This window comes from Corylus avellana, chromosome ca3 (assembly GCF_901000735.1).
Source record: "Corylus avellana chromosome ca3, CavTom2PMs-1.0".
Taxonomy (NCBI): domain Eukaryota; kingdom Viridiplantae; phylum Streptophyta; class Magnoliopsida; order Fagales; family Betulaceae; genus Corylus; species Corylus avellana.
Window position 1 is genome coordinate 2,358,263 of NC_081543.1, and position 27,383 is coordinate 2,385,645.

Genomic DNA, 27,383 nt, shown 5'->3' on the forward strand with positions numbered 1-27,383 from the left:
GTTGGCATGGGTGAAGGGTTAACACGAAACTTGTAATTGCAGAGAAATTTCGGAGGAACGTAGGGGGACGACTTGTGCAGTAAGTTAAACGACAGGATAATGATCACTTTCATTTCATTAATGGGAAACGTGATCAAAACTTATCCAAACGTTATTCACGCAATTAAGCAACCCCATCATAAAAATAAAACAAAACAAAATAAAATAAATTATTCATTTTTTACCTTTTTTCTCTTTACCAAAGAGAGATATGAGAAGAGAAATATATATAGTAATTTTTTTATAAAAAAAAAAAAAAAAAAAAAAAACAACAACATCAAAATATTATCACTTTTATATCACATCATTTAATATGAACAGTGCCGTGTAATGTTGTTGTTGGTTGCCAAACGACACCGAAGTGTCGGTCGGTGCTTAGATGGTGTCGGTCGGTTCCCATCTAAGCAGATGGGCCAACTAACTAGTCTAGTCTGTGTCTAGCCGACAAGGCAGGGGAGAGAATGGGATCAAGATCCCCTCCCAACAACAATTACTTAGTAAATTTCTTTGTTTCTTCTTTGAAATATTTCTTGTTCAAACCGATGATGATACCATTACAAAAATTACTTAGTAAATTTCTTTGTTTCTTCTTTGAATGGTAGAATATGTTGGGTGACATCACTGACATGGGTTCAAACGACGTCACATTAGAATGGAGGTATTATTATAAAGAAAATTCCCAATTGCATCCCACATCTTCTTTAGTATGGATTTAAATATTGTGTCACATTTTGGGAATCAGGATCCCTTTCCATTATTGGAAGAATTGGAGAATTTTCAATTTTCAATTTTCAATCCTAGCCATTCATTTTTATCCAACAGCCCATACGATGCCACGTGTCTCACTTAAATTAAATAATAAAGTATTAATAATTTTTTTAAAAAATATATATTAAAATTAAAATAATAAAAAAATTAAAATCAAATAAAAAAAACCGGAGTGGCCGGCCACCTCCGTTTTTTATTTTTTATTTGATTTTAATTTTAATTTTCTTTTTAAAAATTAATTAATATTTTATTATTTAATTTAAGTGGCACACATAACATTGTATGCGCTGTTTGATAAAAATAGATGACCAGGATTGAAATTTTGAGAATCTCCGATTCTCTCAATAATGAAAAAGGATCCTGATCCCCATAATGTGACACAATATTTAAATTCATACTAAAGAAGATGTGGGATCCAATTGGGGATTTTCTTTTAATAATACCTCTTTTCTAATGTGACGTCTTTTGAACCCACGTCACCCAACATATTCTACTATTCAAAGAAGAAACAAAGAAATTTACAAAGAAATTTTTGTAATGGTACCATCATCGGTTTGAACAAGAAATATTACAATATAAAAAAAACAAATAAGACTAAAATGAAAATATTTAAAATTTAGAGATCAAATTAGGTATAGGAATTGAGAAAATTATAGGGTTTTGTGGCAATAGAGCATTGGGTCACAAGGTTTGTGTGAGTGGGTAGTAGTTGCCAGTAGATATGAAAGTGTTCGATTACCCTCATTGAGCTTTTGAGAGTGGTTGCACTACTCTTAATAGACCAGATATGATAGTCGGTGTCATCTCTCGCACGGTGGTTAGAGGTGGCGCAAAACCAATTAATCATATGCTTTTGTAAGTTTGTTTATTAACTGATGGAAGCACTCCCAGATCGGCCCATAAGTTAAAGTCACATGCGAATAGAATTACTCTTTTCAACGACCTGCACCCGTCGACCCAGTTGTTAAAAATTGTTCAAAGAGATTGATGCCCAACTTTATTTGAAGTGGACATCATAGCTCCCTTAACACTATAATAAGTGGTTGTGTTAATATGCAATACATAGCTTTTAAAGTCATCATTAAATTTAACTTAACAATAAATATTAAATTTTGATATGGTTGTGTTTATATCAAAATTTATAGGTCATCATATGGCTGTGTTAATATCCATCTCAAATAAATTTATTTTGACTTAACAATAAATATTAGCAGAAGATATATAATTTGTTCAAATTGAAGTCCCATGACTAAATTAACACTATGGGCTGCATTTATAATATTTCTAAAAGATTTCACTCTTCACCTAAATTTATCAATTAAGCTTGCTGTCCAATAGACATAGCTATTCTTTAAATTGGATTGGAAACTTAATTTATTAAATTAACACATGTTCTTAAAACGTGCAATTTCTCACATATACATATATTTTTAAAATGCATATACATATTCTAAAATTATATGTCAATTTATATAAAAAATGGGTTAACTACATATATATCCCTCTATACATCACCATTTTTGCAGCGTTTCACTAATAACAATGTCCTAATTTAATCTACCATTAAGATTGCAACGTCTTTCTTTTGCCATTCAAAATGACAAAAATATATTTCATAAGATAAAAAAGATAGTACAATCACAATAGTAAATTAAGAGAATATTGTAAAATTTGAAATAATGAGAGAATGTGAAAAAAGATGGTAATTAATTAAAAATAGAATGATCTATGTCCCTCCGTTAGACCCACCTCGACACGAGCTCATCCTCTGCGTGCACCAGCCCTGCACTTTCCAACGGCACCTGCCGCTTCTGATTTTGGCCCCCCAGATTGTGACTCGCACGCGCTTGTGCATGGTTTTTTCACTTTGGCCAAAATCTTCAGGTGGCCTTTGTTGGTGTTTGTGGGCTTTTGTGATTTTTCTTTATTTTCCCTGTATTTTTTGTTTTCCCAGTATGTTATGGTCCTGGCCTTTTGGGTTGAGGATGTGAATAATTTCCTAGCTGGCTTGCAAGTCGAGGAGGATGAGTTTCGATATAGGATTTCTGCTCCTAGGGCGGAGGATTATGAGCTACCTATGCATTGAGTTGAGCTTGTCTTGAACAGATCTGTTGTTACAATTGAACATTAGTCATGGGTTAGCGAAAGATTAGTCATCGATAGGTCTTAAATGTTAGATTGTTATGTATGTATTTATGACTTGTAACCTCGTAGCTTCAACTATGATTTTTTCAAAACTTTTGTTATGTGATGTAAGAACGTTTCTGCTCATGATCCTTCTTCTATTAATGAGACCGATTTTTTTTTCCCCTTAAAAAAATAAAAATAAAAATAGAATGATAGATTTAATAGTTTAAGTGACTTTTCGATATTAATTATTACTAAAAATATGATAATTTGTTATCTTTGCCAAAATGAACACTAATCTGTAATTTGTGAGCCAAGATCTTTTGGCTTCCTCTCTCTCTCTCTCTCTCTCTCTCTCTCTCTCTGTGTCTGTCTCTCATTTGTGAGCCAAGATGAGGCCAACCAAAGAACCAAAGAGAAGCCGAAGCCGAGGCCGTAGCTCCCCATCATCACCAATCGGAGACCGGACCAGACGCTCCCTCTCCGCACCGGGGTCACGCCAAACTAGACCCGCACTCACTCCCTCTACCTCTCTCCTGGACCGCGAGCTCGTCACCGAAGATGCCACCACTCTCTTCGAAGACCTTCGAATCTCCTCAGACGCCAACCCTCGGAGCTTCCCGTACAGCGTGAAGCAGCAGTGCTGGGACAAGGCCGAGAAGGTCCGAGGCCGAGACCCTGAGCGCTGGCGCCGAGACGCGCTCGGCAACCTCCTGTTTCGGAAGCTCGTGGGTTGCCCGGGATGTCTCTGTCATGATTATGATCACATTGTTCCTTACTCTAAGGTCCTCAAATTTCCCTCTCTCTCTTTTTCTTTATTTCGCGGTTGGAATTTTGTGAAGTGGGTTTGCTTTGGTTCTGGCAATTGAGGGTCTGCTTAGGGTGCATTTGCTTTATACATGCCTAAATTTGATACTTTTGTCGTAATTTTTTCTTTTTGTGTATTGTTAGTTTGCTTTATACTCCTAGCCTGCATTCCATTTCAGAGATTCTAAGAGACCTTGAAGTAAATTTTAAACCTTTGCATAATTGCATGTCTCTTATCTGCACCATTAGTGAGCTTGATGGGCATGTGATATAATGCCATGTTAGATTGTAACACCACAGTCCCAAGTTGAAAATGAATAGCTCACATGGAGTGACTGGATTATAAAGGAGTTCGTGGATGTTAAGTCTCATATTAGTTTCCTATTAGGTAAGATTGAGCTTTATAAGTAATTATAGGGAGCTTTAGTTGTAACTTGATTAGTAGTGATAGGCAGATATGACTAGCACTTTTTCCTTGGATTGTTACATAAATGGTGTTAGAGTATAGACTTGTTAGTTTGAGCTGAGGAGTGAATAGTAGCCACAATGTAGGCTTGAGCTTTTGGGTTGGTGGTGGTCCAACATGTTATATCAAGGTCTCACTGAGGAGACTTCCCTAAGTGTTCATCTCCCCCAAAGACAGTGACTGTGAAGGCTAAGATGGATTCTGCTACTGGTGCCTGGTCTTGACTTTCATCTTTGAGAGTCCAAAAGATATTCCAGAAAACTTGCTAGGGCTCAAGAGAGAAAGGTGGGGTAAGAGCATATATCTCTTGTAGGGATTGATATAGATGGATGATTGGCACTGTCAGACACCGGTATTTGCTGGCCGAATAATCAGTTTTTAGTATAGTTAGGAAGAAACTCGCTTTTCAAGCTTCTCTTGAGCAAGCAAGGGCCCGATTGGAAGAGGGCTGCGTGCCCCACAGTTTGGATGATTATGATGTGTTGCGTTGCAATTCTTAGAAATATTTGATACTTCTATTTTCAGGAAGTTGGGCTGCTTTGAAAGAGGAGGAGAACAAATTAAAAGCTTAATAAATTTAAAGGCAAACTTAGGCATGGAGAGACCAGAGAAGATGCTGAAGCCAAAAAGCATACAATGGAAAGGGGGGATATGGGAATACAATATTATTTCACTAGATTTCTAATGCCAAAAGGAGATTGGATTCGCGTTTACTGTAATGATGGAGGGTGTAATATTCAAAGAGGACCACATGCTGGGAATGCAAATTTCAACTATCTAATTATCTTGCCTAGAAAAGGTTTTATGGTTAAAACTTACCAAAAAGAAAAATGTAGTTATCTTTCTTAAGAGAAGAACTTTTGTTGGAGGGCTCTTCAAGGATGAAGTGCTCTAACTATGGTCATACTATAATATAACAAAATTCTTTCTCAAGGAAGAATTTTTGTTATACTATAGTTTATTTTCTGCTATCAATTGACCTTTTTTCCCCTCATTGTATGGCAGGAAATGTTTTTGCTCAAATATGCATATTTTATCAATTCATTATTACTTGGTAGTTCTACATTTTGATTTTAATTATAGATTAGAAAGAGTATACTCATTGTCTAAATTTTGTTCATGATTCCAGTTTTCAGTTTGACCCATTCTGTTTATGTTTTTTGTTTGGAAGGGTTCTTTAGGGAAATTTATAACAAAACTACTTTTCTATCCAATTTATTTATTTTTTATTTTTCTCAACTGCTGCCTGATGCTTGATTTGGCTATTTTCAAAATTCAGGGAGGACAAAGCACGCTCGAAAATTGTCAGGTTTTGCAGGTACGTGGCTTGTCTCCTTTTAGCATCTATTACTATCAAATGATTCAAATTTATACGGAATCTTTTTTTTCTGTGCTTCAATATTGTGTACATTTTCTCACATTCTGCAAATTTGGGTATTTCATTTTCGCAAGTTTGTGCTGCAGAAATGTTGCATTAGAATGTTATTCCGTTACTCTGATGGAGCATGCTAACTAAGTTTTTATTTTTTATTTTTTATTTTTATGTATTTAAGCATTATGAAAATTGAGTTGTGGATGTACATGGAAATCCTTCAATCAACATAAGCCTAACAGGCTAACACAATCCAAAAAACAGTGGTTAAAAAGAAAGAAAGAAGGGAGACATCAACCTAGTGATGTTATTTGGACATGATGTTAAAAAAATTGTCAAGGTTTTCATGGTAGCCCACCTCTCCATTGACCAATCTTCTCTTTTCCATCTTGGTGGTAATCATCTGCAGAAAGTTCTAAACTAGAAGCAACCAATTCTATAAGCCAAGGTGATTGCAAAAGCTCAATGTGTTCAGCCTTCGCATTGGATTTGAATTCCTCCCATTTACAAAGCAATGAACTTAAAATAGAAGCTGCAAAATACCAACATTATTGTTTGATATAAAGGAATATCAACCAAATCAGCAAGGGTAGTAAGTAGGTATCAACTAATTTGGTGCATAATCTATTATATTTCTCAAGGATTTTTCTAACTGCAATTGCATTCACTGAACATATTCAATCAGCATCCGTCCTTCTAGTGAGTGGCTTGTTGATCATTCTTGAAATAATGACTCAAGTGCAATAAACATCTCTGCATCCTGGTAGCAACATGAAGATGGAGATGCCAGACTCTTGATGCACCAATGCAGATATATATCATTGCTCCCTAGGATTCCAAATCTAATCGCTCTAGCCCATTAAGCAATTAAAAGGATCTAGTAGACTGAATGCAATATAACCCTTGATTAATGAACTGTGGACACATGGAGTACCAAAAAAATAGAAGAAAAACAAAAGGAATTCACTATCAAAGTATGTGAAAGAAGAAAAAACCAACTAACCTGGATGCCTTTGGGTGATTTAAGAAAAAAAATTAAAAATTCAATTCAAAAGGAGACAAAAAAACCTGGATACTATAACAATATTAACACTGTTCGATACTTTGAACGTTCAATTGCAGTTGCCTCTGTTTAAAGACCATAGTTCTTGTGGCAACCAAAATTTTTCAGATGATGACCACCAAGATGAACTAGAAAAGAGAAGGAAATTAGAAGATTGATAAATGGAGGTAGACTACTGTGAAAAGATTGATAATTTGCCCAAATAATGTTGGTAGATTAACCTCTGCAGGTTTTTTTTAACCACTGTTTAGGGTTATGTTAATAGATTGACGACATGACAAGATCTTAACATTTTATTCTAAAAGACATGTGATTTAAAAAATTCTATTAGAACTCTAGAAGATCTTGACCCAGAAGTACATTTTTTACTCGAATCTAATAATTAGAGTGAACATTCAAAAAAAATAGTTTCAAACCTAGTCAGCTTTACGACAATTTTTAAACATCATTAGTTCAAGCCAAACAAGTCTTCTCCTCTGAGCTTTCCTTGTGCCACTGTACTGGCCAATTTGGTAAACTGCTTCTTGCAATTTTTTCATTAATCCAACTGTTGCACTAGAAGTTAAAATCTTTTCCTTTTACATCCAGGAAGTGCCGTTGAAAATAAAAGGTAGTTTTTGTAAAGCTAGATGGAAAGTTGACTACCTTATATCTGGAGAGCTTCAAAAGGGTTGACAATGCTTACCCTACTAATCAAACCAATTTGGAAATTCACCATCTAGCACAAGGAGTCCTTTATGCGTGCATGTGTGTATGTTTGTTGGCAAGGGCTTTGTTTTTAGGAAGTAAACATTTTGTGATTGCTTGTTCTTTCAAATGTCTTTCAATTTATTTGTACACTGAAGTCCGCTTTGAGCACATATAAGTATTTGATGCAATTTATTAGCTCAGAGGGTGTTCTCTTATTTGCTTTACTTATTCAAGTCAGTCAACCTTTATCTCTCAAATTGCAGACAGCTGTTAATCGTTCAAAGGGAAATCGGACCGAGATGTCAAGAACTGAGCTCATTCAGAAAAGTTCTTATTGCCGGGTTGCAGGTACAACCAAGCCCTATAGACCTCCATAGGCATCTCAAAGTTCATGGATCTACTAGAATTACTAATTGAAAATTCTGAATGGGTTATCCAATTAATTGCAGGTCGTGACATGGATCTTCTCGAACTGTCTGCCTACGGCAATGTCCGTCGCGGGCAAGACTCTGGGGGATGTAGAATCCAATAGAAATACTAGCTGTGGTAACTTCTTGTGAAGTTGAGTAGGATATGAATATATATACACTAACATTTGCATTAAACTGCACAACATGTGCTTGATTACCTTCTGTTGGTCATGTAAAGCATTTGAGTGGGCTTTCTCTTCCCATCGCCCAAAAAATGTTTTTGTTAGCTTAGGTCTCTTCATTAAATGTACACTGAACAGATGGTGTCAAAGGCAATCCAGTTTCATGACAAGTGCTTATTTGACTGCTAGATATTTCCTGGTGCCATTTGTTTGAGTGCTTCTTGTTAGCTGTTTAGTGAGATATTCTAATCAATCCTCAGAGAGAGGACTTAAGCAATGCTCAGTATTATTTGGTGAATATACTCGGTATATGAATGTAGGCTTAAAACAGCTGCAAAAGAACTTTGGCTTCACAATCATTGTTTCTCATAATCTCTAAGCTTGTTTAGGACCATTGGTTTCTATCAAAACAGAAATATTAATAACTCAAACACAAAATACTCCTAAAAAATAAAATAAATTTTATCTGCATGTCATCAAAACATTTTATTAAAATTAAAACATATTAGCAGTAAGTAAAACAGTACATGCAAATTGTAAATAGCTGACTTATCTCTTTAAAGTTGGAGTAGTTATGAGTCTCCACTGTCGGAGAGAAAGAATTAACAAACAACAAAAGAAAATAATTGCCTGTTTCTTTTTTTCTTTTTCTTCTCTCTTTTTGCTAGAGCTTTGTGTGGGAAAGTAGCTTCAGGTCGACGGCTACTTTTCTAAGATGCTTATCATCTTTCCAACACTTTTTCTTATTTTCCTTTCTGTTTGAGGTACTACGTTTTTCTCATTGGAAGCTGTATTGGGTGCCTTACACGTGTCCCAACTAACTCATACATACAGAAGACCTGTTTTATGCTGAATTCTTAGAGGAAACCAGCTTAATATCCAATCTTTTTTTTTTTTTTTTTTTGTTCAATCCAATTTATTAGATTGACATCACGTGATAAATTGAATTGAAGTAATTTTTTTCGACCCACTTTAAAATATAACTTTGTTCTTGAAAATCACTTTAAAATATAACCGTGTTCTTGAAAATTGATTTGATTTTCTTTCAACACAAAACCAATGCTTCAAAACAAACAAAAGGTTTTAAGAAAGAAAAAAAAAAAAACACACTTACACTCAAAGTTTTGTTCTGATGATGGTTGAGATCAGTGATTAAGAGGGCAATGGCATGGCAACTCCAAATAACAAAAAGAAGAAACGATGACTGGAAAATAATGTGTCTTATGATCCACCATTTTCAGTCTTTCTTCTTTTCTTAATGATCTGCCACTTGTCTATAATTTGAATAACATAAAAAGGGCACTAGACCAATGGGATAAGTTATAGTGGGAGGTTGACTCTGAGTCCCAATGATTCTCAGTGTTCTCTTTTCTCAACAAAGTCTGCTTTAATAAGTGGCCATTGTTTTTGCAAGTGGCTCAGTAAAAGGAAAAACATATTTCTTCCAAGTGCATCTTACCCAGACCACCTTTGATTAATAATGGTAATGGAGGCCATGGAAAAAAGTGGTAAAATAAAATAAAGGCTCACCAAGTTTGATTTCATTTATGCACTATGTTACTGATTTTTCGTTTAGCTTAACTGTTTTAAAAATAACGATTTTAAAAATGAAAATGGGTGTTTTTACTTTTTATAAACGCACCTACAAATTTATGTTTTCAAAAGCACTTCTCCCAATGGTGCATTTTTTTTTCTTACTATTTTCTTTAAAAACACGCGTTTAGTCTGCGAAATTGCGGGATCAAATAGATTTTAAAAGAAAAGTAGCCTAAATTTGTTGACATAAAGCACTGTCATTAACCTTCCAAGTGCGGATTAGCTTTGGTGAGGTCCCTATCCATCGAAAATGGGGCATATTTTAACATTTTACATCAGCTGTTGGGCTGTCACCAAACTGGTTCAGTTTGGAATATGCTTTTCTGGAACCAATTAGCCATAATGAGTTTTTAGTAGTATGAAAAGCACAACATAGACAAGATTGACATTTTAAGACTAAAATGTTTGCAGTGTCACGTTAATCACAATTAAATTTAATTATGTAGTGATTGAAGTGATAAATGCCATGTAAACTTTTAAATTGACAATTCACGTGGCATTGTCACATTAGTCACTATCAAATTTAATTGTAAGTAGATACAAACAACAGAACGTGGTAAGACTACTTGAACTTAGGCCAGTTTATTATTATCATTATTATTTTTTTTTTTTAATTTTTAATTTTTTTTTTTCTGTTCCCTGCTAAGATATGTACATGGCCCTGCCATTGGAGCCCCCATGACTTAAAACAAGGTGACAGTCAAAAGAAATTATTGAATAACAGAGTAGAATTGATATGACTGCTATGGATGGTCACATTAAGGTTTGTCGTGTTGAAGGGTCATTAAGTTGATTCACAAGCAGATTATCCAACCAAATGGCTAGAAATTGATGATGGTGATGATGATGATGATGCATACTTGACTTATGGGCTGAATCTAGGCATATGGATGAAGAGCAATTGGCAATTGCTTTCCCACAAAAAAGAAAAAAGCATAAAGAAAAGAAAGCAAAAGCAAGAGAGAATGCCAAAAGGGTTTATATATGGGCATTAAGTGCATTTGGGTCCCATAACAACTCATTTTATACATAAAATGTGGCCTCTATTTGCTTGTAGCAGCAAAATATCTGACTCTTCTTTGTCCTCGCTCATTTTTTAGTGACACATACCTGTTTATTGATGCATCCACCAAGTGTTATAAAGAAAGTTTGATAGATACATCTAGAGAGTAATCCAAATATCCATGAAATTCTTTGTCAAAAGAGAAAAAGACCATTCCGCGTTTTTGTCACTACTGAGAAGAGCTGACCACCTCTCCATCTAACTCTCTCACCTGATCTTCCATCAGTCTGATGAAAATATTCGATTAAGAGTTTGTTTTTCTTGCGATTTCGCATATCAAAATTATAATTTTAAGCAAAATCACGGAAAAATTGCAGTTTAAGGAGTATATTTTTAAAAATACACAATTTTAAAGGCTAAACTACGATTTTAAAGACCAAATCACGATTTTACCAAGCTTTTAATTGTATTTTCCTCCTACTAATATAGTAAGGTGTCGAGCATAAATAAAGTGTTTTTATTTATTTCTCCTTCCCTGAGCCTAATGGAAATGGACCATAAATTAAAGTTGCATAGGCTAAGAGATATCTAACAAAATTTGCCAATTATGTTGGCCCTATTCCTAGTGGAAGCATCATAGAAGTAAATGATTGGTGGGATATTGGGGTCTTTCAAGTTTCAACTAATGTAACTTGTTGGACCCATGAGAGTAGTTATCTTTATTGTATTCTTTACTTCTTTTCTTAATAAATTTCTTATCCATGAAAAAAATGGAAAACAAAAACCATCATAAAATTTTCAGTAAGGAGAATAAAACTAGGGGAAAGAGGGAAGGAGAGCAGGGAAAATATCAGAGAACTTTGTTCCAGCATTTCACCTTTTTGTGCAAGTTGCTTTGGCCCTTGAGCTTGAAAAGGACAGAAGCTTGGCTCTTTTTGAACCTAATTCAAGTTTATCCTCAGAAAGAACTTCAGTTTTGTTGTTTTTGTCACCGTCTTTGCTTTGGCCCCCCACCACCAAGACCCCCCCATGTATTTATGTCTTGCACAAACTGCATAGCTAGCTGTAAGGAATCTTTTGCATTATCCAAGCACACACACACATATATATATATATATATATATATAATTGCATTCTATTTCTTTGTGCAAGAGTAGTCTTCAGTCCTGTCAACTTCTTCTGTTGCTTGTGATTCATTCTTGAATCTTACTAGCTTTTCTTTTTCTTATTCCAGATTAAGAAGATACTCCTTTCTGAAATTTTTAGTCACTCTGTAATTCAAGAATAACAATACCCTTCTTTTATTTTGATTGAATTTTATTATTACTCTCAATCACAAAAGCAAGAAAAAGCCGAGGGAAAAGATTCATTGTTAGTGATAAATCACTAGTTATCTAAAAAAGCACTGAATTTTAAGCAATATTTTGTTACCTTCTACCACTGTTACGCCAAAAAGAAAGGTTTCACACGGGCAGCATGGTCTGATAAGGTATTGGCTCTGGGTGTAAATAGGGTAAAATCTATTTCTTCCTCACTTTTCCTGCCTTCTTTATCGTTCGATGGATTGAGATATGTATTACAACTCCAAAGTTCTCAATGGGAACTCAATAAAAATATGTAAAATATTTAATTGAAATGAAAAGTGAATGGCGGAAACAAGATTTGAACTCATAATATTAAATTATCAGTTATTCCAAAAAGTTAAGCTAAATGGTGAATTTAATCATTAGTTAATATTCTACCACTCGAACTGTATGAAAATTTTAGCCCCATACACTTGGATTTATATACATATACATGTACACGAACTGAACAAACTAAGTACATCAAAAGGCACCAAAAGGCACCTGCTCATTACTGTTACAAGAAGACAAAATTAGTTCCTACTTAATTGCCTAGCATTGTGAGAAAACCCCTGGCCTCCAGTTTTGTTGGAATTTGTCTGCAAAGTGAAGTATGCTGGATGGCTGTCAGTGCTTCAAACTCGCTCCAAACTAAGTTGAATCCAACGTCATGCTTTATACCTGAATCAAAGTTACATCATAAGCTACCACTTCACGAGTTCTCATGAAAGTTGAGGGATCTAGACAAGGCTGCAGGGTTTGCCAGCAACACTGCAGAAGTTTCAGCTATGCGATGCTTCTCATCACCCTTCGATTGAAAGGCCTTAAACATGCCTCCCCCACAGATGGATTCATTCTTGATCCCCAGCGTTGCCCATATAGAACTCTTTGCAGCTTCACTTGGGTCATCAATCCTCAAAGTTTTTGGAACCAAAATACATCCGTTTTTCTGTTTTGGCGGCTCCTCTCTCTCCAAATTGTCTGGTTTAAGCATGTCTCCATCTCTTGGGTGCTTCCCCAACGTTGGAGAATGTGGAGCCGAGCTTGGAGACTTTTGGTTTGGAGAAGGTTGTGGAGACAGCCAAGGAACGTTCCAAGTGCCTGGAACACCACAGTTCCAATAAGCTGTCGGATAGAATGGCATAGGAAACCCAGGAGGGCAGAGAGCTGGTGGAGGTACTGCAGAATTCCATTGATAAGGCCAGGGAACACCAGGGAGACATGGGATTTGAGGAGGGAAGCCATTAATGTTTTGAGCAAATGGTTCTGGAGGGCAATGTTTCCCTCCCTCCATTGAATTTGAAACTGTGATATTAGAAGATCCGCTTGAGCAATCGTCACCATTTTCTCTACCTTTACCAGGAACTGGAATTCTTTGCTCCTCAAAGCTATGAAATCCATTCCGGGCACCATTCAAAACCTTCTTGTCTGCAAGACTTAAAACAGAAGCCATGGAATCACATATGGGTACATCTAATCCAAAGCTGAGGACTCTGCCATTGCTTTTCAATGTGGGGTAGTGAGTTCCATTTGAAGCATCCATTCTAGCCGCTTGAAGAGCATCAGAGATGGTGATTTGGCGATAATGTGAGGCGGAGTTCTTGTTCTTACGGCGTCCAGCTCCGACCGGCACATTCCTCATGGTACCGCCTGCAGTCCAGTATCTTTGGCAGGCTTTACAGAAATGACGCGGCTGATGGACATTGTAGTTATTATAGTAACAGAATTTTGTGTCCATGCTGTTGCAGCGAGGGCATGGAAGAATTTTATCCGGCTTCTTCAGGGTTTTCTCTTGTGAGTTGGTTGTATCACTCTGTTCTTTCTCAGTCTTGGCAGTATTTGCGTTTGCTTTCTCTTCCTCTATAGAGGGTGTTTTAGGATTCACATTAGCACCAGGCAATGTTTCCAAATCTGTAGGCTCTTCTGTATTCGGATATGCTGCAGGTGGATCCTGCATATTGAACATAGTTTTCCTAATCAGCATAATAGCACCGACATCAGAGGACAAACAACAAAAGACAGTAAAATAACTTTAGGATTCATAATTAGGTTTCTTCTCTTATCTATAAAAAAGGGTTTGTCATAACTCTCTTGTTGTATCTGTATAATTCTTTGACACAATCAAAGCAACATTAAAACTAAACAATTTCATTGAGACTTCTAACAAATTTAGAGAAGCCAGTTGCCCTGGTGCTTGGGATTAAAGTATGGTAGGAAACTTCTATAAAATCAAACAAAAGCCCTTTTTTTTTTCCTTTTTCTTTTTTGGAAGGGGGAGGGGTTCAGAAACGAAAGTTGAATTCAGAAAATAACAGATTCAGAAACTCAACAGGAAGCACTTTCAATATGTCAAACAAAAAAACTCAAGCAACAAACCCAATAAGTAGATTGTAAATTGGTTAGTAAAAATAAAAATTCGAACTTTATAACAAACCCAAATCTCAGCAGGGTTTGTAGAATTATGTAAAATAAAACAAGTTCTTTGAAAAAATTAGTTCAGATCATCCAGAAACTGGTTTAAAACTCAGTTCTTAAAGGAAAAACTAATCAATAGAAATTTGAGTAGTATCAAGACCAGGTAACAAATTTTTGAAAAGATATAAAACATAGTAAGTAATCATGGGTAAAAACTGTACTCCCATTGAGTGCATGAGAATTGAGGGAAAAAAAAAACTTTAGAATCTTACGCTAGAAATTTGTTAGCTTTTCGAAAAAAAAAAAAGAAAAAAAAAAGTAAACTCAACCAAGCTCAATTCAGTGGGAATTTAGCTTTTCCTAGCCCCGTTTTACCTTTTATCAGCTTCAAAACACTAAATATAATCCCAAAAAAAAAAAAAAAAAACACCAAGATCAAATAAAAACACAATAAATTTCTGTAACAATGAAAGAAACTTTTAAAAGGAAAATCTCAAAATCCCAATTAACACTCAAACCCACAAAAATGCCCAAAAAAAAGAAGAAGCGCAGAGCAACTGTACCAATAAAAGTGGAAAAAGTATAAACGACCCACCAGCTCTTTTAACATTCTAACAAATGGGTCGTCCTCAAATTTCCAAATAACGCACTGTAAAACCCTCTCACTCTCACTCACTGTATGGACAATACCTTCTCTGTTTCTTCTTCTTCTTCCTCCTCCTCTGCTCCTCTTACTCTGCCGCACTTTTCCTTTTCCGAAGTATTCACCGAGAAGTCGTCTCCGGAGACGGTCGGATTATCTCCGTCGGAAGGCAAGGAGATTTTCTTGCCGAAGAGCCTGATGGCGGGGTCTTTATTTTCTTGCATTTTCTGGGCAACCAAACAGAGGAAGAAATAAAAACGCGCGAGGTTTTTCTTTGGGTTTGAGGACTCCGTTGGCATTCACGTACGTCGTCTACGATTTTGATCCGTTTAAACGAGGAATGGATGCCAGGTCAGCATTAGAGTTTGATTCTCAGCCACAAGTTCTTGTGGCCTCTAGATTTTCTATTCTTCTTTCCCATTTTTTTATTCTCCCGCTGCACACAGCCTTGGTGCACCAAGTCATGTCCTTTTCCTTTTTTAAATCTTAACATATCCCTCTTGACCTTTAACAATCTCTCTTAAAGCTACGTTTCACGACTCAAACTCATAAGTTTGGTTTTGATATCATTTGTTGGATCGAGTTTATAATCATTTTATTTAAAAATTAATTGGTATTTAACGAGAGAATTCAAAATTTTTTATGGCATTCGAAATCACATTCTGTAAAACATGTTGTAAGCGCTATTCACATAAGCAGAGCAACACTGTTAAATATCAACAATATGTCACATTTTTATTTCATATTGAGATTGTCACGTCAATATAATTATAAAATAAAATATGATAAATAACATTATTCTTAACATAATGTTAGAATAAAATAAATGTATTCAAACTCTCTCCCTTTGAGATTACTTGCTGAAGGAAAATGTAAATAAAATAATAAAATATATTATTGTTTTATTTTTTAACCTTTTTAAGAGTTAGAGAAATGGTTATCGAAGATAGAGTTATCCGATTTATTAGCAAAGTTGTCTCATGAGGAAATCGACAATTAGGTAGCCGCCGGGATGGTGGGATGGTGGGATTGGTGGAGGTTCTTGTTGCACAAAGACTTGGGGCACCGAGTTGTGCTTTGTAGTCAGCAAATTATGAAGTCTGTGAGGTAGTACGGGAATTTGGCTGCATCTATGGACGTGGCAGTGTGAAATTGGTGGAAACATGGATAGAAACTAAAGGTCCTGCGATAGTTCTTTAATGGCCTCTAATGTTCATAGCCTGTGACTCGTGTCATGTTTTCCTTGACTTGGAATATCGACCAGGCCACCCAACTTTTGACATTAATAATTGACTTTTCTTTTTTTTTTTTCTTTTAAAGGAATGATATTAAATTTCATAACAAAATTTTATTTGTAAATAATTTAATACCATGTACTTCATTAAAAACTATAAAATCTAATATAAACTAATTGAAGAAGACTTTAATTTGTTCTTGCCAAGGATTTGAAATTTGTTAACCCGAGTGTACATAATTTAGACAATTTCGACACAAAATGAGAAAAAGGCAGGTATAGAGTCTCCCAACTTGAGTAGTTTGGAACGTGGCTCATCTGTCTGGATAACGCGCATTACTTTTTCTTATTCCCTACTTGAATTATGTGTAATTAAAATAGAAAATTTGAAGAGAATTCAATCCGCCCTTTCTCTCTACACTAGTGTTATTATTATTATTATTATTTTCAACCTTTTTGGTCACATTAACAATTAATTATCGACTTACTAATATTTGTAAGTCTCGCTAATATATGTACATCTAAAGAACACTCAAACTATTCTTGTTAAACTCTTTATTCTTTAGTTAAAATTTGGATAAAAAAACTCACATTTTTAAGTTTAACTATCAAATTTTCAAAAGCACCACATAATAAATCTCACTCTATTCTATTTAAATATAGTTTTTATTTTATCTTTATTCTTTTTTATTCTCAGAAGCACCCATGTGGGGAGAGAGAGAGAGGGGGGAATTATTCCAAAAGTTTTTGAGTTTTGCCAATTTGATAATAATGACTCGAGTTTTTAATTTTGACAATTAAAGTTTTTAGTTTTAGTTAAGTGATAAATAGGTTTGTCTCTTAGATTTTTTGTCTAGTTTAACGAAAAACTTGTTATTTATCATATTATTTATATCAAACAAGTAAAAGTGTGACCATGTCGAGAGTGGAGATCTACTTTATTGTCACATTCCACCCCACAGAGAAACACAGTAGAGGGTGGCTCCAATCCCATAAAGGGGCAAAGTCCCAGAGGGGGTGGCTCTAGCCACACCCACCTCATAGAGGGGGTAGTGTGAGTGGAGATCGACTCCAATAGAATGGTTGATGAGGTGACTCTACCCTAACCTACTTTTGCGTGATTGGAGAACCATCCTTAAAAAAGAAGTGGCGAGAGTGGCTTCACTGCCACCCACCTCCACAGGTGTGGAGATCCATCTCATAGAGGTGAGCCGAAGTGGAACCACCCTCCACCACCTCCCTTTGTGTAGTGGATTCCCCCCCCCCCCCTTTTCCTTTTTTAGCCTTTTTATGTTTTTCTTTTTAAGTTTTTTAGCGTAATTGCCTATTTCGTAGGTTGACATATCACGTTTTCATTTGTGTGACGTAGACAATATGATAAGCAGCGTCAAGTTTTTCAATAAAGACTGGACTTAAAATTTGACAGAGTGACATATTTGCCACCTAAGCAAAACTTAACAATTACCCTTAATTTTTACTCATAATACTTTTAATACCATTAATGTTAAGTTATGTCATCAAAGTGAATTGATGTAAACCTTCCCTTTGATAAGATATGTATAACGAAATTCAAGACATAGACATAATAACAGTAATATCCCATTTGGATGTCTTTCAGGTTGCGTCATAATTTACAAACATGTTTCACAAATAAAAGGTATTGGCTAAGTGACATTTGAGACATGTTGAAAACCCTAATTAGCAAGTAATTAGGAGTTGATAAAGAAATAGAAAGAAATATTTCATAATGGCTTCTTGCCACATCATCCCCATACATTTTTCTAACTGGGACCCACCCATGAGACAAAAGTTGGAAAGAAAGGCTTTCTCAGCTTCTTCATCTGAGCCCTAGAAAGCAGACACGTGTAGGCCATCTGGAAACCTTGCTTTCCAAAAATTATCTCTAACTCCAAGTATGACACATAATCCCATAATCTAGACGTTTTTTTAGGCATGGAAGATTAATAAATTGGTGCACGCAGGGATTAAAGGTGCCCAACATTATCTTCTCGAGCTTTCGGTGTAAAAGGGTCAACCAATTTGGTATTAATTTAATCACATAGATTAAGGTAAGGAATTAAAAAAAATGTGTCACACATCTAATTCATAAGTTACTTTCTGATTAAATATTAATTTATTAATTAAGGATGGCTCGTGGGAGGTTAGCTGGTTAACAACATGCTTAATAAAAATAACAATTATGATTTGGACAGGTTAAACTAATTGGATTTGAATGGATTAGGATGAATTTTTGGCAAATATTGGGAACTCTAAGGATAAAGAGGCTAGCCAAATGATTGGTTAATACATTTTAACGAATCATACTTTATGCTCAAAGTAAAAGGAATAACTTCCTCTTAATTTCAACTGACATGGAGATGATTCATTATACGATTAATGTTATATTTTGTTGCATTTAATAATATATATGATAAAAATCTGATGTGCATATTGCCACATTATTTAAAACTTTTACGATGTGACAAAATATATACACCTTAGATAACACATGAAAACATGTTAAAATAAGTATTATGATACATATATTTTTATATTTGGGGATAATTTCTGATTTGGAAGAATGAGTTGTGTAGCATTTATAGACTTTTTTATTTTTTTTAGTAGGGTGTTTTACATTACCACATCAGTAAAGTGAGATACTAATGAGATAAAACTGTAGTTTCTAACATGAAAAATATTTGGTTTCATTCTCCTACATATCTCTTGTCTATTTTCGTACAAGCGATGTGTAAATCTACCGTTGAATATATAAAACCCATATGTAAGTCTCACATATTCGATGATGAATTTTAAAGAAAGATAAACAAAAAACGTGCAAGTAAATGACACCAAACACATCTTTTCTAGCATACTCTTTTCTATGTCATTTTTTTTTTTTTTTTTGTATTTTTTTTGGGGAGGGGAAAGAGGGGTTTAAGTTGTCTTGGGCTTGATGTGGCAGATATTTTTGATGGGCCAGAAACTAGCCTAACATTAGGCTGCAAATTTCATTTAGGCTAGGCTTAGCCTAATTCCCTCAAAGTGTATATTTTGCAAATTGCTTCCAATTCTTCTGTATTTGACCGTGGGCTTCATTGGCTAAAAGAGCATGTGATTCAAAATCAGTTTAATTAATTAAATTTTAAAAAGAAAACTTTATTCCATATGGAATTGCAGTTTGATTTTCATTTTATGGTATTGTGGTCCGCCCAAACCGAAATTGCATTAGTCCAGACCAAGAAGGGCCCATTAATCCATTAGGCCCAACCCGGCATGCCACCAGCTCTAGTCATTACTACCACTTGGATCTCTAAATGCTCAAGTAAAATGCAGGTTTTTTTGTTTTTTTGTTTTTGGGGACTAATGTTAGAAACAATTTTTATTTTATGGGGTAATTACCTTCTGTCCCCATAAACTACAGCGTCTTAGCACTTTTTTCCTATGAACTACCAACTATAACACCTGACCCCATCAAACTACCATCTTGTGACAAAAACCCTCATTCCATTAGTCAAAGTGGTTAAAATTGACGATCAACAGTCATGTGCAAGTCATGTGCCATTTTAATTTCTTTTCTTCCACCTTTGCCCTCATTTTAAATTGTTTTCATGTGTTGGATTAGGGTTTAGGAGGGTATAAGCGTCATTATCTTGGTCTGAAGTGAGGCCAAAAGTGGAAGAAAAAAATTTAAAATGACACATGACTTGCACATGATTGTTGACCGTCAATTTTAACCCCTTTGACTGACGGAAGATGGCTTTTTGTCATAAGATGGTAGTTTGATGGAATCAGGTGTCATAATTGGTAGTTCATGGGAAAAAAAGTGCCAAACCGCTGTAGTTCATGGGGACAAAAAGTAATTACCCCTTATTTTATTATTACTTTATTTCATTGATGTGGTAGTCCCAAACAGTCTTTGAATTAGTCATTGTTAAAAATCAAAAACAAAAAAAATTTAAAAACCGATTAGTATTATCACATCAATATAATATAATAGTCGTGAAATAGAAAGTGTGAATTATAGTATTATAATTCTCTCAAATAGGTAGAGATTGGTGTGTTTCTCTTGTTTGGTAGGAAGAACAACACTCTAGCTTGTATTGCACGTTGAACGACCATAATGCATTATTGCCCAGTAAAATATAGATGATTGTGTTGTAGAATATCAGAGAGAGACTCCAATCAGTGGTTGACAAGTGGATAGGCTTCCAAGGGATGACTATGGGAAAGATTCACATTCATATTATAACAAGAAAAGTTTCTTATAGTGATAGGATGGTCCAAAATCAATTAAGTTCTTTATCTCATTTCTTAGATGAGAAGGAAGAAAAAGAGATTGTAAGGAATTCCTTTCCACGGTCAAGAGGAAAGATCATGTGAACGCAAAAATTAACACCGAAAAAGAGATGTGCTTTCCAACAACCGATTCAAAAAGAAAATTACAGTGCAAGAAATATAAAGAAAAAGTAAAAAATAAGTCATAAAATGACTCAGTCCTCTCAATAAAGGCCACAAAAAGCAGTTTAAGCACCAAAACAAAAAACGCAGGTAGGGGCATGACCGTTTTGAGACCCTTCAACCTTACCCAAATCGCTAGAAAGTGACGCATACATAATTGTTTATTCGAGTTATGAGCTTAATGATTATGTGCTTCATTTTTTTTTTTAAAAAAAGTTTAATCCGATAGAAAAGTATGAATTTAACTATTTAATTAATATTTTAACTATTTCTTACGCTTGAGTTCAAACTCAAAATTATTATTTTAATATCATGTTAAATCATAAATTATTTTAAAAAATTATGCTAATAAAAAATAAGAAATCTAATTATTTAATTAATATTCTCGCATAAAAAACAGAAGGGTTGAGAAAGAAAAAAAAGAAAGAAGATACAATTATCTCTATTGCCTACCTACAAAAGCAAAACAATATTTATGAGGTTTCCATGACATCATTTTTTTTTAATTTTTAATTTCTTCTTTTTAGGTAAAGCATTTGTCAATTTCCTTCCAAATGCAAAAGTTGACGTGCGTTGGGCGTGCACCATTCTCCATGTGCTAACCTAACTTCCTTGCAATTTCCACGGGTTGACAGTTGACTATTGATTTCACTTCAAAGCTATTATAATGAATCCGGGAAAGTGGCAGAAAGCCAGAAAGTAATGGAGTTTTTTCAAAGTAATGTTGTGGACTTTTCTGTTTTGCTTTTGCTTCAGCTTTTTGCCACAATATTCTTTTAATTAAACATCCTTTAAGCATGTATATATAATTTTTTCGGCATCTTTCTTCTTGTAAGTCCGTCAATTTTTTAGGGTAAGTTTTATTTGAGATTTGTTTCCTTTGGTATCAAAGTTATTCACAAGTCATGAGTTTAAGTTACAAAGAGGATAGCCTATAGAATAGGGTGAGCTGCAATGGACGTCGAATTCAAAAGCGTCCAACGTGACAAAACCAATTTTCAAAAATGAGTTATACTTTGAAATTTGTATCACTTTTTTTTTTTTTTTTAACTTGCATGCATAATCTTTACTAATTAATGGAATGGGACAGCTTAAAAACAAGCACTCAGAAGTCAGAAAGAAGCAGGGAAACTTCATCAATATGTTGATTTATTTTAAGGTCAGCGGATCTTTTGGATTGATTAGAAAACGTAAAGACAAATCAATTTCAAGTGTGAAAGCCAAGACTCAAGAGTTTTTAAACTTAACAATTAAAGGCAAACAAATTTGCCCTGTCAGACAGGACAAGACAACACATGTTCCAAGCAATTTTGCTGTTTCACAAGGCCATCATGCCGACACCCCCGGCCGATTTAGAAGACAAGAACAGTTGAACCATTTTTGTTTTTTTTTTTTTATTTATTTATTTAAAGAAGAGTAGATCGAATAGAACAATTGTGATTATTTTATTTAGGCGTGATTATAGTTGCATATATTCGCCGAGAGTTGTACTAAAAAAGTTTAGACGGTAAGAATCGCAGGCACTTCTTTAATTCAGATTAAACCATAACTTGACCCCTTCTCTCCATAGCATCAAAGAACAGTTGAACCATGGGTACAGTGAGAGCACTGTAAAACATCAATTGCCTGCTCAACTGTTTGGACTATTAAAGGTAGGTAGAAGAAGATAAAGGAGAGCACTATGTTAGTGGAGAAATGTCTTGTTGCTTGCACTATTATGTTGTAGCCTTAGGCTGATCATAATCTTGATATGTTGTAGCCGTGTAGGCACATGTTCATTGATACGGACAAAGAGTGAAAAAGAGTGACCATAATCTTGTCATCCTTGAATCTTGGTTCCCCACTAATTTGTTTTTCTTGTTCAATACTTATTTTTTTGCATTTAACCAATCAAATGACTAAATTTATTATTATTTTGTATCAGTTTAAGGTTTTGAGATAAGTGTTTAACATCGTATTGGTAAAGTAATTTTTTATACGACTAGACCTATAATGGGTTATCTGCAAAATAAAAAAATAGTCCCAAGAGCTTTTGGGAGGCCAAGCATCCTCCTTTACAGCCACAATCACCCTATAATTGCTCTACGCTCATGCTGTGATTGAGAAATAATTTGAAAAATCTATGTGTGGGTCGTCTTATAGATTCAATTGTTGATTTTCAAAATAAGAGGGTAAGAGAATGACCCAAATGTACTAAATAGCATATCTATCTTTATAAGGATATAGTTGTTATCCATCTAGTCGAACATTTACCAAAATATTAGATTTTGACTGGGACCTATTAGTATCAAAGTAAATATTCTAAGCTCGAATAATTTACTATGCCCCGTCCTACCCTTTTTTATCAAGTAAAAACAAAAACAAAAAAACTACAAAATTCAAGGTAAATAGACTTAAAATGTGTTCATCAGAGATCATACTTGCATGGAAAATTTAATACCACATTTGGTGGCAATAATTTGTTTGATGCTGAGGGAAAAAAGTATGGGTGCCCTAGGTTTTAGTGAGTTTCTTGGATTTGAGGCTTTCATGCCATATCAATTCATTGAATATCTTCAATCTTTTTCCCACTAAGCCTTGACTTAAAACCATGCATGAGCTCAGCTGCTGCCTTACCATCATTTGTCGTCACCCTCCACTAGCACTAGTGTTTTCCCATCTTCTCTCACCTTCTGAAATATAAATTTCACGATGTCCCCCACTTAAAATTCCCCGTGGCCTCAGAGAATTGAGCCCTTCCACATCTATGGTTCACATTGAGAGAGAGAAAGAAAAAGAATGAAAGAGAGGTCTCTAAATTAGCCCCCACAAAATGTGGTGTTCCTATCACCTTTTTGACTTCAGAAAATATGGTCATTTTTCATCCCCCCATAATCCCAAACGTCCAGAAAAATCCGAAAGTAAATGTATAAATTGAGTACAAAGCTTTTACGAGATACAACATTGGTAGAAGACTAGAAGTTGTCACTTGGATGGCTGTTATAGGAATGGCAAACACTCTCTCTCCTCTACTTGTATTCTTATTGGTGTTCTCTCACCATATCTGCTTGAATGCTGTCCCAGTCACAAGTAAATCTTCAATAACTTCTAACTTGATCTTCATCATCATCATCATCATCATCATCATCACCATCATCTTCTTTTTCCTCTTCTAATGAAATCTTCTGTTGTATTTGCAGGAATTGGAAGCCTAAAGCACGGGCTGCAAGCTCATCAAGTTTCACAGATTACCCACATGGTAGTAATTAACAAATTTCTCCAACATTTACTATAAATTTTCTGACATCTCTTATGCTATGGCTCAATAACTTCTATTTCAATGTAGTAATGGAATTTTCTTATCTTCACACACAGGTAGCTACAGGGGAAAAATGGGAGGAACAAACCATTGCTGGAAGAATGGATGTTGAGCTACATGATTACCCCGGATCAGGAGCCAATAACCGCCATACTCCTAAGCCGCCTGCACAATATGGGAGAATCTGTAGTGATTGTTAGTTTCTCTAGGCAGTAGGTGTGTTCTTCATTATATTATATATTTTATGAGATGTATAGCTTTAGTAAAGAATCTGCTCCTTAATTACTGATCTGGACAGATCAAGACTCAAGAGCTTTCTTTTCTTTTGGGGGAAGGGGGTACAAAGGTGAATTTAGATAGCAAATAATATGTAGAATGAGAGCTACTGAGCAAGAGAGGAAAAAGAACTACAGTAGAATTCAGTTATGTGAATGTGAGAGCCTTTAAGCAACTAGATCTGCTTGGCCATTTGTATGAAGTTGAACTTTCAACTATTAGTTACCTACAAGCTTGATGCATAATATACCAATTGTTATGTTATGTTATCATTTCCCATCAAATATATTGTGGATCACTAAGCAGGAACAAGCAGCTTTTCTCTATGTTGAGATTTGAGTCAGCGGCTGCAAATTCTCTCATTGTTGGTGTGTTCACCATGAAAATGCTCTAATTGTTGTCAGGAAGAAAACATTGTCCTTGTTTTAGTTCTTTCTTGTAAATCTTTATAGTGTATTGGGATTTATTTATCATTTTATCTTGGCTTGAAGATATGGAAATATATAAGAAAACAGGACAAAAGAAACTAAAGCAAGAAAGCCTCGAAGTTAGTAAAGAAGAAATTAAAGTGAATCAGGAAAGAAATCCTTGTTTTAGTTTTGAAGTAATGAGAATGGGGTGCACACACCCTTTGTGAGTCCTCAACTGTTATCATACAGAACAACAACAACCAAAGCACACAGCAGATAAGATAAGATCAGCCAAAGACAAATCTGGAAGATAGCAGTTGTATTTTCAAATGTAAATTAGTTTCATTGTATATCTACAATTCTGCTGTGATTATCTTCAAGTGTATACAACTCTATCTCTGTAATAAACTCATCTATATATACAGCAAGCCTTCACCAAGTTTAGATAAGGCAGAATCATCATTCAAAACATTTCTAAGTTGCATAGATATTAGTTAGATGATCAAATTCACAATTCTCTATCAACTAAGCTTTTGAGACAACTAAAGATTTCTGTAATTTAGTCAAGTGCTGTACCTAACAGTGTTTTTTCCTATCACAAGAATCAAGCTCTACTCTTTCTGAGAACACACTTCTGAGAGGGCAGAGAAGGTGACTTTCCCTCCTCTTTGATATTTTTCTGAAGTATCTGTGCGTTGGTGCCAGCCCTATACATGAAATGGCTTCGGACAAATGCCAAGCTATATTTTCAAAGCTGATTTTAATCTGAGCAAGAAATTTCAGAATTATGAATGATATGCTTCTTTTGGGGGATTATATTGTGATCGCATTTGGTTTACTCATGAACTATGCTTGAGATTGCTTCTGTTTCCTCTTCTTCTGTTTTTTTTCTTCATTTCTTTCAGTAGTAATCAATCACACATTATTTTATGACATAGACTATAAAAAAACGTATGAGATACGTCTCTTCATTCTATTGATGCACTCAAAGATTGCTTCCACCTTTGCAGCTTGCAGCAAAACACCTCAAAATTGCTTGCCTTTTTAAACCTTGTTTGGCAAGAAAAGAGATGGAATTAAATACTGAAAAATAGTTCGAATGGGCTTAGGAAGTGTATTCTAGTAACAAATCTAAATTCTTTAAGGAAGCATGTTAGGTAAAAGCACTAAAGAGCCTGTGTATAAATATCACAAAGCATTTGTACGTGGCCTTGTGTTAAGTGGAGAGAGTGGATTGTGGAAGTGGTAGACATCCACTTTCTTGTCACTTCCTGCTGTGTCCGGGGCCTCTTTGAACTTCCACCCGAAACTGGACAATAACTTATTGGTCATAATGGCATTTGAAGGTGCAAATGCACCATTGAAAATAGACCACAGAGTAAATTTGGAAACACAGAATCTCATTAAATTATAGAAACTATACCTATACTTACAACAAAAGTTGTATATAATTTATAAATATAGCAAATCAAGAGCAGAAATGCCAAGGAAAAGTTCATGCACATCAGGACTAAATGGAAAAAGGTAGTTCCAGCTAGCAAGAAATGCTAGAAATTGGATGATGAATTGGACACCCTTGTTGGGGAGAAAATCAATAAACAAGAGCTTTTTTCTTTAATTAACCCAATGGCGAGCCGCGAACCTCGAATCAGAAGCAAACCCATTTAGAGGCTCCCACTGAGATCACACCTGTCAATACAGTACGTATCATTATGACGAACCATCCTGTTGGGGGTTGTCCATTATGACCAACCTAATTAGGCTCGCCTACCAAACCCCTAACTCAAACAAAAGCATGCGTCTCATCAAGAGAGGCGTATGTCCTATCACAACAGTAAAGCATCCAATCAACCCAATCCATGCTGCAGAAAGTATGGGAGCCACCTCTCCTAGCATGACCAGTGGGCTAGCCCCTGCAGAAGCCATGCTAGGTCAATCTCGACAACCCACGTGTCATCGCCCTGGTGACGAACAAGCGGCCCAAATGCCCAAACAGATGGACGATGGGCGAGAGAACATTATTCATAACCCTTTTTCTAGAATCAGAAGGACCATCTCCTTAAATTGTATTTAGGACCTTGAAATAGACTAAAGTTTTTGAATTAATGCTTGACATGGTGTCTGCTCTATCATAAACTAAAGTTAGATTAGTGTTCATGAATGTTGAAGATAATTTCATAGATTTAGTAAACAATAAATATCTAAGCCCATGAACCATAAGATAATTTCATGTGGCGCTATTACTACTACCATAAATAACGTTGCCTTATATATATTTTTTCAAACCACAAACTGTAAATAGGACATCACAGCTCTAATACAAACACAACTTGATTTATATATAATTGTCATGTCCATTACACTGCTCCTTAAACTGCTAGTCTGCTACTACTCCATACATAGTCAAAAGGGCACCACTAAAAGCAAATCCCTAGAGCCCCTTTTTACCTTTAAAATTGATCTCTTTTGTTTGTAAAAGTCATTTAAAATACAGGTTGGTTCTCAAAATTAAAGTAAACTTTTCTGTAAAGGAAATGCAAGGTTTTCAGAGAACTATTGCGATAATACACCTTTCAAGAAACGTGTGTAAAACTTATTTCTAAATGTCAAACTGAGAGAGACTTTTCTTCCATAGTGGATTGTAAAATTGGAAATTCTTAGCTTTTTTTTTTTCCAAAATCATATAATAGTATACATATTCAATTCATTTGCTTGGCAAATAATAATGAGAAACATGATTGGAATCCAAAACATGTTCATGATGCATACTCACAATCTGAAAC

The 27,383-nt window shown here is 35.1% G+C and overlaps 3 protein-coding genes across 3 annotated transcripts; 2 read left to right on the forward strand and 1 right to left on the reverse strand.

The window, feature by feature from the left end:
* Nucleotides 1-3,262: 3,262 nt before the first annotated feature.
* LOC132173358 (uncharacterized) lies at nt 3,263-8,122 on the forward strand. The gene is made up of 4 exons (XM_059584832.1): nt 3,263-3,719; nt 5,487-5,525; nt 7,596-7,680; nt 7,782-8,122. The coding sequence occupies exons 1-4, from the start codon at nt 3,327-3,329 to the stop codon at nt 7,862-7,864; spliced, it is 600 nt and encodes a 199-aa protein (XP_059440815.1). The 5' UTR covers nt 3,263-3,326; the 3' UTR covers nt 7,865-8,122.
* A 4,152-nt stretch (nt 8,123-12,274) lies between these two features.
* LOC132176100 (cyclic dof factor 3) lies at nt 12,275-15,271 on the reverse strand. The gene is made up of 2 exons (XM_059588225.1): nt 14,972-15,271; nt 12,275-13,817 (listed from the first exon to the last, which is right to left on the reverse strand). The coding sequence occupies exons 1-2, from the start codon at nt 15,221-15,223 to the stop codon at nt 12,579-12,581; spliced, it is 1,491 nt and encodes a 496-aa protein (XP_059444208.1). The 5' UTR covers nt 15,224-15,271; the 3' UTR covers nt 12,275-12,578.
* An 8,110-nt stretch (nt 15,272-23,381) lies between these two features.
* LOC132175779 (uncharacterized) lies at nt 23,382-24,454 on the forward strand. The gene is made up of 3 exons (XM_059587831.1): nt 23,382-23,685; nt 23,796-23,854; nt 23,971-24,454. The coding sequence occupies exons 1-3, from the start codon at nt 23,589-23,591 to the stop codon at nt 24,112-24,114; spliced, it is 300 nt and encodes a 99-aa protein (XP_059443814.1). The 5' UTR covers nt 23,382-23,588; the 3' UTR covers nt 24,115-24,454.
* Nucleotides 24,455-27,383: the final 2,929 nt, after the last annotated feature.